The sequence below is a fragment of the Budorcas taxicolor genome, chromosome 18 (assembly GCF_023091745.1).
Source record: "Budorcas taxicolor isolate Tak-1 chromosome 18, Takin1.1, whole genome shotgun sequence".
Taxonomy (NCBI): Eukaryota; Metazoa; Chordata; class Mammalia; order Artiodactyla; family Bovidae; genus Budorcas; species Budorcas taxicolor.
Genome location: NC_068927.1, coordinates 64,773,051 through 64,787,559, shown reverse-complemented (window position 1 = coordinate 64,787,559; position 14,509 = coordinate 64,773,051). Strand labels below are relative to the sequence as shown.

At 46.3% G+C, this 14,509-nt stretch overlaps 1 protein-coding gene across 1 annotated transcript; it reads left to right on the top strand.

Annotated features, from left to right (window-relative positions):
- Positions 1-1,190: 1,190 nt before the first annotated feature.
- On the top strand, positions 1,191-8,293 carry LOC128063589 (putative killer cell immunoglobulin-like receptor like protein KIR3DP1). Its single transcript, XM_052656377.1, has 9 exons — positions 1,191-1,224; positions 1,366-1,401; positions 2,538-2,804; positions 3,703-4,002; positions 5,090-5,389; positions 6,358-6,408; positions 7,147-7,269; positions 7,976-8,028; positions 8,138-8,293. The coding sequence occupies exons 1-9, from the start codon at positions 1,191-1,193 to the stop codon at positions 8,291-8,293; spliced, it is 1,320 nt and encodes a 439-aa protein (XP_052512337.1).
- Positions 8,294-14,509: the final 6,216 nt, after the last annotated feature.

Here is a 14,509-nt window from a genome sequence, read left to right as displayed (position 1 = left end):
CAGCTGAACTGGGTGTATGTCTGCCCTTGGAGTCCTGAAACAGCTGGGCCATTGTGTTCCAGTTTGGAGTCGATGTTGTGGACACGCCCCTCACTCAAGCATTCTGGAGATTGGAAATCTCTACTTGACATATTTTGTGTTCATCTGAGTATCTAGGAGGCAAGGTGGTCCACCTTTTCAGGCAGAACAAATCCCCCTCCCAAATAAAACACCACAGTCGTCTTTACACACGTTATCTTTGTGTACATGTGTGGTCATTGGATTGGAAAGGGAGGAACAGAGAGAGAGACAGAGAGAGTGTCTGTGTGCAAAGTCTCCTCTCACAGTCACGAAATAAATTCAGATGAAGAGGAGTCAGAGAAAAACAAATATCACATGATATCACTTATTTGTGACATCTAAAAAAAAACTTATTTACAAAACAGACTCACAGAGAATGAACTTATGCTTACCGGGAGGGATAGTGTCAGGGGGAGATTATATTGTAAGTTTGGGATTGATGTATACACACGGCTATATTAAAAATGCATGACCAACAATGACCTACTGTATAAAACATAGAATTCTACTTAATATTCTGTAACTACCTAAGTGGGAAAATAATTTGAAAAGCAGCAGGTGCATGTATATGTATAACTGAATCACTTTGCTGTACACCTGAAACTAACACAGTTAGTTCCATAATCACATATATTACAATGCAGAATTTTTTCATATTTTCAAAGAGCCATAATACGCATGTCTGGTCCTCTCATAAGCATGCAGAATAAAAGTCTCTATTAATGAGTCTTTAATTGGCAACCTGCACTGAGCCTGACATACGAGGTGGGAACATGTGGTTTCTCTTTTGTGAAGAGTTAAGGTTAATGAGATTTATCATGAGCTTGGGAAAAGCATCCTGCATGGTATACAGTGAAGCACAGTTACTACTTCCTAAAGGCAGCAAGATCCGTTTGAATACTCTTACGTTGATAGCGTTTAGAGAAAAAAAAAAAGTGACGATCGGGTCATGAGGTGTGCTCAGTGCTGTGGCTCAGGTCAGACTTCCATCCCTGGCGTGAGAAGAGGCTGGCCATCTTCCCATGTGACCTGAGCCAGGCTGACTGTACCAACAACACTGACCGCCTTCCGCATCCTGTGACTCAGTCAGCTTTGCTCAGTTCTGCCTCCTGTCTCACAGAAGCAGAGCCATGTGCCCCACACTCCTCAGCCTCCTGAGTCTCGGTGAGTCTGGAAGACATGGTTGGAGAGGGTTATGGTGGAAACGAGGAGGTCTTCACACCACTGCCCAGGATCCCTGGATGAGGGTGCAAGGAGCGTGGGGTCCATCAGGACAAGCCATCTCTGACGTGCTTTTTCTTCTAGGGTTCTGTGTGAGTCTGAGGATCTGGGCAGCTGTGGGTGAGTCCTCCCCATCCCTTTTTTCTCTGTTGAGCAGAGAAGTTGTGGCTGATGCAGATGACACTGGGGGCCGGGGTGAGACCCGTGTCAGTACAGTGAGAGCTGCATGCCCTGTGGATCCCAGGTCCTCCTATTGGCCTTGATACTCATCTTCACTCTTCCCCGAGGTTAGATCAGCTCTGGACTCTGGACCTGAAGGCACAGTGTGAAGTCTGGGAACTGGGAGCTGGGCCCACTGAATGCCATTTCTATCATGAGAGGGGAGCAAGAGGCTGCAGCCCACAGACCCCCACCCCCCAACAAGGTGGCTCATGGCATCTCCAACTGGTCCTTAACAACAAGAACTGGAGGACCACCTGCTAGACCTGACCCCAGGGAAGGGTCTGGCCATCAGGCAGGGCCACCTGGACCTTCTCACACATTTGATGTAGTTTTGCTAACAAAGGAGTGAGGTTCAAGGTTTACCTCCTTTCTTTTTAGTCAAGTGGCTTTTTCACTGCTTAATTGTGTGTTAGTTGGTCGTGTCCAACTCTTTTCGACCCCATGGACTGTAGCTCACCAGGCTCCTCTGTCCATGGGATTCTCCAGGCAAGAATATGGAGGTGGTTGCCATTTCCTTGTCCAGGGTATCTTGTCAACTCAGGGACTGAATCCTGATCTCCTGCCTTGCAGGAAGATTCTTAACCATTTTGAGCTACAACAAATGCAACGGGGAAGTCCTTTCACTTCGTGTCTATGCATCAGTTTTTCTGTGGTGTTTTATTTGCCTTCATCATGCAACTTGCAGGATCTTAGTTCCCTGATCAGGGAATCAGCTCGGGCCCATGGCAGAGAAAGTGCCAAGTCCTAACCGCTGGACCGCCCAGGATCCCCAGGTTTTTTTATGTGTTGAGAGAAAGTTTTTCATCATTTTGTCAACCCGAGGAGTGATTCATGTCCTGAGAAAATCCATGATGTCCGTCCTGGATTTACTGTGTCTCTTTCTGTCCCCAAGCCCCAGGTGTCTTTGAGCATCAGGGTGCTGCATTTTGAGGAGGAGAGTTCAAAGAATTAAGGGGAAGCCCACCCACGAGGGCAGTGGGGAGAGTTGACCGTTCTTATTTTCTTCTCCAAGTCTGTGTCTCCTTCTCTCCTAGGTAAATATGAGAAGCTGTCTTTGTCCGCCTGGCCAAGCCCCGTGGTTCCCTTAGGACAGACTGTGACTCTTCGGTGTCACTCCTGTTTTCCACTTAAGAGATTCACACTGTCCAAAACAGATGGGAAACAGCGTGTGCCTGAGCTCCAGGGACATCATTTCAACAACTTCACCCTTGGCCCAGTGAGCAGAGAAAATGCCGGGTCCTACACGTGTTCTGGAGCCAACTGGTCCGCACCCAGTGACCCCCTGCAGATTGTGGTCACAGGTAGGAGGGGTGCAGCCCAGCCCGGGACACCCGTGCCTGCAGGCAGTGCTACCCTAGGTCCACGTGCCCGTGCAGCCCAAGACTTCCTCAGGGTCTCCAGCCAGGACTGGACCAGGGAGAGAACACACTCTGAGAGTTTAAACTCAGGGTGTTGAATAGAGGGATGGGGTGCCCCAGTGCAGGAAGGAGGAGCCTCCCTAGGCATTAGTTAGACAGGATGCTGCCACTGCCTGCCAGCAGGGAGGATGGGGAAAGACCCTGATCCAGCACCTGTCACCCAGTAGGGAGCTGTAATCCCGTATGAAGGAGATGCAGCCCCAGGGAGGAGTGCCAGGAATGTCTCCAGAGGCAGGAGATGGGGTCACAGGTGGGGAAATGTTCCATTTTTTCTCCATCTCCATCCCAAAGTCCTGCAGTCACCGCCCACATTCTAGATGAGTGTGAAGGGAGCCAGGGTATGCATCCTCAGACCCACCCCAGCACCCACCATGCATATTAGGGATGGAATGAAGCTGAGAGCATGGCAACCCACTCCAGTATTCTCAACTGGAGAATCCCATGGACAGAGGAGCCGGGCTGGCTACGGTCCATGGAGCTGCACAGAGTCGGGCTCAACTGAAGTGACTGAGTATGCACGCGTGAACATGAGAGCAGACCCAGCAGCTGAAGAGCCTAGAATGAGCACAGAGGAGGCTGAGGTCTTGAGCAAAGAGAAACATGAGCCAGAAAGAAAAACATGAGCCAGAGCCTGAGAACAAGGCTTAAGAGAACCCAACAGGACACACAGGAAGGGTAATTGGCTCCGCTGGTAAATGGTGAAGAGTTTCACACCTTCAGATGTCAGGGGAAGCGCCGAGTTGGGGTGACTCACTGAAGCTCACAACCTCTTTGCTCCTAGGTATGTTCACAAAACCTGCCATCTCAGCCCACCCAGGTCCCCTCGTGCAGGTGGGAGAGAATGTGACCGTCCGCTGTCACTCACTGGTGTGGTTTGACAAGTTTATCCTGCACCAAGGAAACAGCACAGGGCTATTCCAGAGATGTGGACAGATGCTCACTGGCAGGTATGCCACAGCTGACTTCGTCATTGGCCCCATGACTTTGGCGAGTGCGGGCACCTACAGATGCTATGGCTCTCTCAGCCGCTCCCCCTATGAGTGGTCAGCCCCCAGCGACCCCGTGGACATCATCATCTCAGGTGAGTGTGGCCAGACCAGTCCCTTCTGCTCTCTGTGTCACAGAAGGTCTGGTGTCCAGTCCAGCATCAGTACCGGGAGAGAATGACAGGCGTGCAGAGTCACTCACAAACTCGGGAGAGGGAGCAAACCAGAGAGAGAGGAGGTGTGAAAGCGGGAGGGAAAAGAGAACAGAGTCCCTGCCGTGTGCTAAGGGGAAGACACAGCTGGTGACAGAGTGGAGGAGCAAGAACGTGAACGAGCGACCAACGGAGATAAATGTACCGGAGCAGGGACGCGGGCAGTTCCCCGCTCAGGCAGCCACCGATGGCTGGTTAAGGGGTTGGTTTCCGGCTTTCATGTCAGAGCTCCCTTCCTCTGTCAGGAGCACACTGTGGTACCAGACGCCCTACAGTCTGGCCCCTGGGTGATCAAGATGGAGGTCGACACCCTAACGTTGCTCAGCCTCTCAGTTTAACGTGTCCTGCACAAGGAGGTGGGGAGTGGTCCCTCTAACCATCACCACCAAAGAGTCCCTTCCAGCCCCTGGGGGTGGGCATGGAGCACTGCACACACCCTCAAGAAAGAGGTGGTCAAAGATCGAATGAGATTCTGGCAATTTCCACTCCATAATGTCTGCTTCTGGGTCAATGCCATGTTTTCTTTTGGTCCCCAACAGTAGTTAGTAGTTTGTTTACTTAGTAGTCTGTTTATTTCAAGAGAACGGCACATCTGGTTGATTTTTAAAATTTATTTTATCTTATTTATGTTTGTTGAAGTCTAGTTGAATTCAGATGTTGTTAATTCCTCTTGTATAAGAGAGTGATTCAGTTATTCATGTACATATATTCTTTCTTTAAAAAAGGATATTAAATGACAATCCATTTTAAAAATTATTAATTTGTTCAAGAGGATTTTAAATGACACCCCATATTTAAAGTTATTTCTGAAGTTTTCCCTGTGCCGAGTATCCCTTGCTGTGGGGCTTTCTCTCCTGGCGGTGGGCGGCCTTCTCATTGCAGTGCTTCTCTTGTTGCACACTTCTGGCTTTTGTCCTCTATTTAGGACTAGAGTTACTTTGTGCTCTGAGATCAGGTCTCTTCCTTGCAGGTCAGTCCAGGAAACCCTCTCTCTCAGCCCAGGGGGGCCCCGTGGTGAGGTCAGGAGAAAATGTGACCTTGGTCTGCAGCTCCGAGAACGCTTTTGACCAGTTCCATCTGCTCAGGGATGGGGGAAACCTTGGGCGCCCACTCGCTAGGGTGCAGGGCCCCCGCGGAGCACTCCAGGCGGAGTTCCCTCTGGGTCCTGGGGCCCCAGCCCACAGCGGGGTCTACAGGTGCTACGGCTCCTTTGCTCACTCTCCCTACTCGTGGTCAGACTCCAGCGACCCCCTGTTCCTGTCTGTCACAGGTGAGGAACCTCTTCCTGGCCCATGCTTTGTTCTTCCTGTTCAGTCACTATGCTGTGTCCAACTCTTCGCCACCCTGTGGACTGCAGCACGACAGACTCCTCTGTCCTTCACTATCTCCTCCTCGTGGATCACAGCCTTGTAGTGGTGAAGGGGCCTTCATACCTCAGGGAAGCTATGAGCCAGGCATGCAGGGTCACCCAAGCCTGAAGGGTCATAGTGAAGAGTCCTCACAAAACGTGGTCCCCTGGAGGAGGAAATGGCAACCCACTCCAGCACTCTTGCATTGAGAACCGATGAAGAGTCCCATGCTTTACATTATAGTAAATGAGATTGCACTGGGCAAGTAGTCCATTTGGGTTTTTGCGTAACATCTTACTGTATCATGAGCTCTATATCAAGGGCTCTGTGCTGGCATCAGGGGAAACCTAAGGCTTCTGGAGAAATGGCAATGAGAACCAGAGAGGAAGAGAGATGGCAGATGGCATCTCAACCCTCTTCCACCTCCTGTATGGATGCTTCACATCAGAGTCCTGTCTATCCAGACAAATAAAGAAAATAGTCAGGGTAGATTCAGGAAGAGGAGAGGCTGGGCTGATTTGGGAAGATCGGAGATTGCATCAGCCCCTTGCTCGTAATGTTTTCCCAGAAGCACCTCTAACATACAGGTGATTCCCAATTAAGGAGCACAGACACTCATTCCCGGAGCAGAGAGGATGTCTCTAGCTTACAGCCATCTTTCACCACCAGGCATATCCTTCCCACCTCCTTCCACCATCCCTTCTCCAGGAAGGAGGATCTACTCAGTGTATTCACGGGGAGGGACCAGAAGCTCTCCCCTCCCCCATCAGTGCTCTGAGGGATGACAGAGTCAAGGACAGGCAGGAGGTCAACCTTCCAGAAAGAATAGTCCTCATTCAGTGGGTATGAGGATGGTTACCATTCACCGCTTCTGTCTTTTCTACCCTAGGATCCACTACAAGTACTTGCCCATCAACCATGGATCCACACACCACAGAAGGTAAGCAAGACGGTCTCCTGTCTCAGAAAATCTCTGACAAGACAGAGGGCTCCTGTGTGAGTGTTGGTTCTACCACCTCCCAGCTTTGTGGCTTTGGGCTCCTCAACGTCCCTGTCATGTCATCATTTGAGACTGTGGTCTGCCTAGAACCAGAGGGGGCATTGAGCTCCTCATGCTCTGTGACTGGGAATTTCTAAATTGAACAAAGCGGGTCAGAATGACTTAACCCCATGCTTAAGGGAGATGCTTAACCTCCCTCCACCAGGATCTTTGGGTATGGATGGCAGGGCAAGCAGAGGATTTTAGGGAGCACCTTCAATATGTGTTATTCCTCTGTTAGTGTTTTGTGAACTAAGCATTCCACAGCTCAGAAAGAAGTGTCATATATTCTTGAGGATTCCATTCCAGGTCTATGTGGATGGAGGGGGAAATGTATTGTGGATTAAAGGGTCACATTCAACCAAAAACACCATGCCTTGTTGTACAGGGCAGCAGAGAAAATCTCCATCATTGCCGGGGGACCTTGGTTCAGATGTCTGCTGGTTTTGCATGGCCCATTTACTTCATCCACTGCTAGCATCTCTCCTGGATGCTTTGGTATCTCCGGGGAAGTGGAGACCATAACTGATCAGGTTGAGAGATACTGACAGTTTGACTCAAGGATACAATAAATCCAGTGTGTAGGGGCACAGCCTGTGCAACGAATACCCAAACCTTCTACCATTTGTTTGTTGGCAGAAGCACCCCTTCCTCAAGAACACTCTAGCATGTGGTACATTGTCCTTGGGCTCTCCATAGCCTTCACCTCTACCAGCATCACCCTCGCTGCTCTTGTCTGTCACTGGTGTTCTACCCAAAATCGTAAGTCTGAAGGATGTGAGCTCAGCATAATCTGACCCAGGGGGAAGTTGGCTTATAGCAAAGAATGGCGTTTTCACTTCTTGTAGGTTAAAATTTTTCCATTGTTGTAATCCCTGATGGGACATCTTCAGAGACCTATGGAACCCTGTTCTTTTTATGAAAATATGTGTTGATTTATTCTTGGCTGCATCAAGTCTTGGCTGCAGCATGGGGGATCGTCACTGTGGTGCTGGGGTGCAGTTCAAGGCTCCAGAGCTCACGGGCTCAGCAGTTGCATCATTGAGGATAGTTGCTTCAAGGCATTTGGGATCTCAATTTTCCCACCAGGGATAGAACCCACGCTCCCTGAACTGGAAGGTTGACTTTTAATCCCTGGGCCACCAGGGACATTTCAAGCCCTGTTCTTCCCTTCAACTACAACCATCCGTTTTTCTCCCCTACATGATCTTGGGAATCTGCTGATATACAGAAGAGTATGGTCCATAACAGAAGATGTAGGATGGGTCTGTGGGTTTGCACAGGTTCCTGAGACAGTCCATGAATGGCTGGGCTTGTATATGTTTTGTTTTCATTTAGTAGAGTAGACAGGCTCAGCAACCTGGGACACACCCCTGCCTTTTTCTAACTTTGATGTAACTATCAAAGTTACAGAGGTCTGCAATAACTGCATCCACCCTGAAGAGCCTTGACTCTCTTCCATTCACAGATGTTGCCATCATGGAAGGAGAGCCCATGGAAGACAGAACAGTGAACAGCGAGGTGAGTCCTCCAGCCCAAACCTTTGCCATAGTCTGAGCCTCTCCAATGCCCTGTGGCCCAGCCTTCGAAGATCACATCTCAGTCCATCATCTGACCTCTCTCCTCTCAGGACTCTGCAGCAGAAGACATGATATACGCTCACTTGGACCTCAGGACCCTCTCCGAGAGACAGTCCACTCCCGCTCCCCTGAGGCCCATGCACCCCTCCGCCGAGCCCATTATCTATGAGGAATTCAACATAAACCAAGACCATGCTCAGCCCTGACCTGGCCACATCCTCTGAGCACACAGAGTGTTACAAATCGAGGACCTAGATCTCTCGTTAAAGGGGTTCCTCGTGGACACCCCTTCTCCTCCAAAGCAGCTCAGCATCTCTGAGGTGAGGAGTGGAGTCCAAGAATTATAGTAACATCTTCAAAAATCCCACCACCTCTTAATAATCTCCTAGCTATTCCAGGACTCTATTGTAACTATCTCACGTTTTGGGGAGATGCTCTAATCAATCGTACATACTAGGTAGCTTATCATGATCACCCTACTTTTTCTAAAATTCCAATAAAGCATAAAAAACTTGCCAGTTGATTCTTCAAATTATTCAGGTTAAAATAAAACAAAACCAATAAAAGTAAACTCCTCTTCAGTAACATTTTACAAGGGTAAACTTATTTACAGGTCGAAACAGACTTGTAGACTTAGAGAACAAACTTAGAGTTACCAGAGGGGAGGAGTGTGGGAACAGAGAGACTGGGAGTTTGGGATTGACATGTGCACACCGTTATATTTAAAATAAAATGCTTTCCATGAAAAAATAATAATGCTAGTTGGCAAAATAAAAAGATGAAGTATACTCTGAGATAGCCAGTATGGTGCCACTAACCATGTAAGGCTGAATACATGCATGTGAAATCAACTCAGTCATTTTTGTGATTCATGGACTATAGCTGCCTAGGCTCCTGTGTGCATGGGATTCTCCAGGCAAGAATACTGGAACTGAACTGAAGTACTCCCTTGTATATGTACATACCCCATCTTCTTAATCCAATCATCTGTTGATGGGCACATGGGTTGCTTCTATGTCCTGGTTGTTGTAAGTAGTGTGGCTATGAACATTGGGAGGCATGTATCATTTTGCTTCTTTTACATTTATTTCTGCCTTAATTTTTAAGATTTCTTCCCTTCTCCTAACCCTGGGGTTCATCATGTCTTCCTTTTCTAGTTGCTTTAGGTGTAGAGTTTGGTTATTTATTTGACTTTTTTCTTGTTTCTTGAGGTAAGCCTGTATTGCTATGAACCTTCCCCTTAGCATTGCTTTTACAGTGTCCCATAGGTTTTGGGTTGTTGTGTTTTCATTCATTTCTATGCATATTTAGATTTCTTCTGTGATTTGTTGGTTACTCAGAAGCATGTTGTATAGACTCCATATCTTGGAATTTTTAATAGTTGTTGGTTTTTTTTTCCTGTAATTGACATCTAATCTTACTGCATTGTGGTCAGAATAGATGTTTGGGATGATTTCAATTTTTTTTTAATTTACCAAGGTTAGATTTATGGCCCAGGATGTGATCTACCCTGGAGAAGATTCCATGTGCACTTGAGAAAAAGGTGAAATTCATTGTTTTGGGGTGAAATGTCCTCTAGATATCAATTAGGTCTAACTGGTCCATTGTATCATTTAAAATTTGTGTTTCCTTGTTAATTTTCTGTTTAGTTGCTCTATCATTAGGTGTGAGTTAGGTATTAAAGTCTCCCACTATTATTGAGTTATTGTGAATTTCCCTTTGCATACTTGTTAGCATTTGCCTTACATATTGTGGTGCTCCTATGTTGGGTGCATATATATTTATAATTGTTATATCTTCTTCTTGGATTGATCGTTTGATCATTATGTAGTGTCCTTCTTTGTCTCCTTTCACAGCCTTTATTTTAAAGTCTATTTTATCTGATATGAGTTTTGCTACTCCTGCTTTCTTTTGGTCTCCAGTTGCATGAAGTATCTTTTTCCAGCCCTTCACTTTAAGTCTGTATGTGTCCCTTGGTTTCAGGTTGGTCTCTTGTAGGCAGCATATATAGGGGTCTTGTTTTGTATCCATTCAGCCAGTCTTTTGTATTTTGGTTGGGGCATACAACCCATTTACATTTAAGGTAATTATTGATAAGTATGATCCCGTTGCCATTTACTTTGTTGTTTTGGGTTCGAGTTTATACACCCTTTATGTGTTTCCTGTCTAGAGAATATCCTTTAGTATTTGTTGAAGAGCTGGTTTGGTGGTGCTAAATTCTCTCACCTTTTGCTTGTATGTAAAGCTTTCGATTTCTCCTTCATATTTGAATGAGCTCCTTGCTGGGTACAGTCTTCTGGGCTGTAGGTTTTTCTCTTTCATCACTTTAAATATGTCCTGCCATTCCCTTCTGGCCTGAAGAGTTTCTATCGAAAGATAAGCTATTATCCTTATGGGAATCCCCTTGTGTGTTGTTTGTTGTTTTTCCCTTGCTGCTTTTAATATTTATTCTTTGTGTTTGATCCCTGTTAATTTTATTAATATGTGTCTTGGGGTGTTTTGCCTTGGGTTTATCCTGTTTGGGACTTCTGGGTTTCTTGGACTTGGGTGACTATTTCCTTCCCCATTTTAGGGAATTTTTCGACTATTATCTCCTCGGGTATTTTCTCATGGCCTTTCTTCTTGTCTTCTTCTTCTGGGACTCCTCTTATTCAAGTATTGTGGCATCTAACATTGTCCAGGAGGTCTCTGAGGTTGTCCTCATTTCTTTTAATTCTTTTTTCCTTTTTCCTCTCTGCTTCATTTATTTCTCTCTTCCACCTCACTTATCCTATCTTCTGCCTTCTTTATTCTACTGTTGGTTCCCTCCAGAGTGTTTTTTATCTCATTTATTGCATTATTCATTATTGATTGACTCTTTTTTATTTCTTCTAGGTCCTTGTTAAACATTTCTTGCATCTTTTCAATCCTTGTTTCCAGGCTATTTATCTGTAACTCCATTTTGTTTTCAAGATTTTGGATCATTTTTACTATCATTATTCTGAATTCTTTTTTCAGGTAGACTCCCTTTCTCCTCCTGTTTTGTTTGGTTTGGTTGGCATTTACCATGTTCCTTTACCTGCTGAGTATTTCTCTGCCTTTTCATCTTGTTTAGATTGCTGTGTTTGGGGTGGCCTTTCTGTATTCTGGCAGTTTGTGGTTCTTCTTTATTGTGGAGGTTCCTCCCTGTGGGTGGAGTTGGACGAGTGGCTTGTCAAGGTATCCTGGTTAGGGAAGCTTGCGTCGGTGTTCTGGTGGGTGGAACTGGATTTCTTCTCTCTGGAGTTCAATAAGTGTTCAGTAGTGAGTTTTGAGATGTCTATGGGTTTGGTGTAACTTTGGGCAGCCTGTATATTGAAGCTCAGGGCTACGTTTCTGCATTGGTGGAGAATTTGCATGGTATATCTTTCTCTGGAACTTGTTGGCTCTTGGGTGGTGCCTGGTTTCAGTGTAGGTATGGAGGCTTTGGGATGAGCTCTTATTGGTTAATGTTCCCTGGAGTCAGGAGTTCTCTGGTGTTCTCAGGTTTTGGACTTAAGCCTTCTGCCTCTGGTTTTCAGTCTTATTCTTACAGTAGCCTCAAGACTTCTTCATCCATACAGCACCGATGAGAAAACATTTAGGTTAATGGTGAAAAGATTCTCCACAGTAAGGGACACCCAGAGAGGTTCACAGAGTTACATGGAGAAGAGAAGAGGGAGGAGGGAGATAGAGGTGACCAGGAGGAGAAGAGGGGGAATCAAAAGAGGGGAGAGCAGGCTAGCCAGTAATCAATTCCTTATGTGCTCTTCACAGTGTGGACCCCTCAGAGAGGTTCATGGAGTTACACAGAGAAGAAAAGAGGGAGGAAGGAGATAGAGGTGACCAAGAGGAGAAAAGGGGGAATCAAAAGGAGAGAGACAGATGTAGCAAGTAATCAGTTCTCTAAGTGTTCTCCACAGCCTGGAACACAGAAAGAGATTCACAGAGTTGGGTGGAGAAGAGAAGGGGGAGGAAGGAGACAGAGGTGACCTGGGGGAGAAAAAGGAAAGTCAAAAGGGGAAGAGAGCAATCAAGCCAGTAATCACACTCCTAAGTAAAAATGGGTACTGAAGATTGGATTCTTAAAGGTACAAAATTGATAACAAATACCAAAAAGCAAAGATTAAAAATCTAGAGTAGAGGTTAGACTCTCAAAAATACACTATTAAAAAAACAAAACAAAATCACAAAATTACAAAAAAAAATATGAAGTTTGCTTTAAAAATAGGGGGGTTTTTTAGCAAGGTAATAGTAGGTTATAAAAATGAAAATTAAAGGATTGAGGACTGAAAAATAAAAAAATTTTTAATTTAAGAAATGATAATAGTAAAAATATATCTAAGAATTTCTCTGGAGCTGTTGTGCAGTGTGGGATCAGTTCAGTCTCAGATAGTTCCTTGTTCCATCTTATACTTCTCAAGATCTACAGGCCCCTTCCAATGTATTTGGTGCTAACTACAGGGTTTTAATCTGTTGCACCTGTCACTTCCAAAGTGGTTCCCTCTGTTTATCTTGGCTTCTGTTTTCAGGTCTCTTCAGTGTCTAATTTCTGCCCTGACACAAAGGGGTGAAGGTGGTCACTTATTTAGGCTCACTTGTTCAGGTGTGCTGTGGGGAGGGAGGAACACTGCAAACAAATATCACTGGCATGTGTGGGGAGTGCTCGCAGTGTCTGGGCCACACTGGGTTTACCCCGCTCATGGCGTGTATGCTTTCCCAGTCTACACTGCTCAGTCTCCAGGTTGCTCTGCAGGGGAACTTTCTGAGGTGGATCTTGGGTTGCATGCACTTCCAGGTCTAAGCTGCTCAGGTTCAGGTTCTTGGGTACTCCACAAAGGTGCAGACTTCATTGGGCCTGCGTTTTGTGCTCTTCCCAGGACCGAGCAGCTCAGGCGACCAGGTGCTCGAAGAGTGCAGTCTCCTCAGGTGGGGGGTGCGTTTTATCGCCTCCCCCGTCCCAGCCGCTCAGTTTTCTGGGTGCGCAGTGGGCGCGCCTTCTCAGGTGTGCGTGTGTCTCCCCTGGGGAGCTGATCTCTGGCTGTGACCCTGCCGGCAGATGTCAACCATCCAGAATCCCAGGTTTCGGTTAGCAACTGGGAGCTTGCTCACAGTTTGGTAGAGGATGCCATCTCTGGGGCTGAGATTGCCCCTTTCCGGCTCTGGCTGCCCCCCCGCCTGCCTCCCTGCCTCCAGCGGGGGATGGGCCAGCCCACAGCCAGCTAGCTCTCGTCTGGTATTCGCTCAGTCCTTTGTTCTGAGAGCAGGCCGGCAGTGCCCTAGGTTAGGGCTTTTCACGGGATATTTCTCTCTCTCTCTTTCTCTCCCTCTGGCTATCCCACAGTTTGGGTTGCTATCTCACATTAGCTCCCTCAGATTGCCCTCTGGGCACTCAAGCCCGGTCCTTACCCTAAGCAATGCAGCCCGCGCCTCCCTGTCCAGGTCCCGCTTGCTGATGGCAGACTCGAGTGTCTGGGCTACTTCTCTGCTGGGAGTTGCCATTAGGCACATAACCTGTGGGTTTTATTTGTTTTTGTTTTTGTTTCCTACTGGTTATGTTGCCCTCTGAGATTCCAAAACTCCCCACAGACCCACCAGTGAGAGGGTTTCCTGCTGTTTGGAAACTTCTCTTTTAAGACTCCCTTCCCAGGATGGGTCTCTGTCCCTAACCCTTTTGTCTCTCTCTCTGTCTTTTATATTTAGTCCACCTCCTTTCGAAGACAATGGGCTGCCTTTCTGGGTGCCTTATGTCCTCTGCCAGTGTTCAGAAGTTGTTTTGTGGAATTTGCTCAACGTGCAAATGTTCTCTCGATGAATTTGTGGAGGAGAAAGTGGTCTCCCCGTCCTATCCCTCTGCCAACTTAGGACCCCTCTAATCCTTCTCAATCCTTGAAAAATCCCAACTGTATTGAGATATAATTGACATACTCTACAATTTACCATCTAAAATGTATAATTCTGTTTTTTTAATTATATCTCTACAGTCACTCAACTATCACCACAATCTAATTTCAGAACTTTTTAAACCCCCAACCCCCCAAAAAACCCTATTACCCATTATCACTCACTGTACAATACCCTGTCTCTCTCCCAGCATTGGGAAACCACTAACCTAATTTCAGTTTCTATAGACCACAAAGAACTTTTAAAAAATTGTGGTAAGACATACATGACCCAAAATGTACCATTTTAACCATTTTTTTAAAGTTTTTTCATTATTATGGTAACTGCCCCCACACACACACATACATGATACATAATGTCTTAATCATTTTTAGGTGTACAGTTCAGTTGTGTGAAGTACATTTCCATTGTTGTGAAGCAAATTTACAGAACTTTCTCATCTTGTAAAACTGAAACTCTATACCGCCAATGGAGAGTTGCTATTTAATGAGCATCGAGTTTCATTTTAACCATTTTAAGTG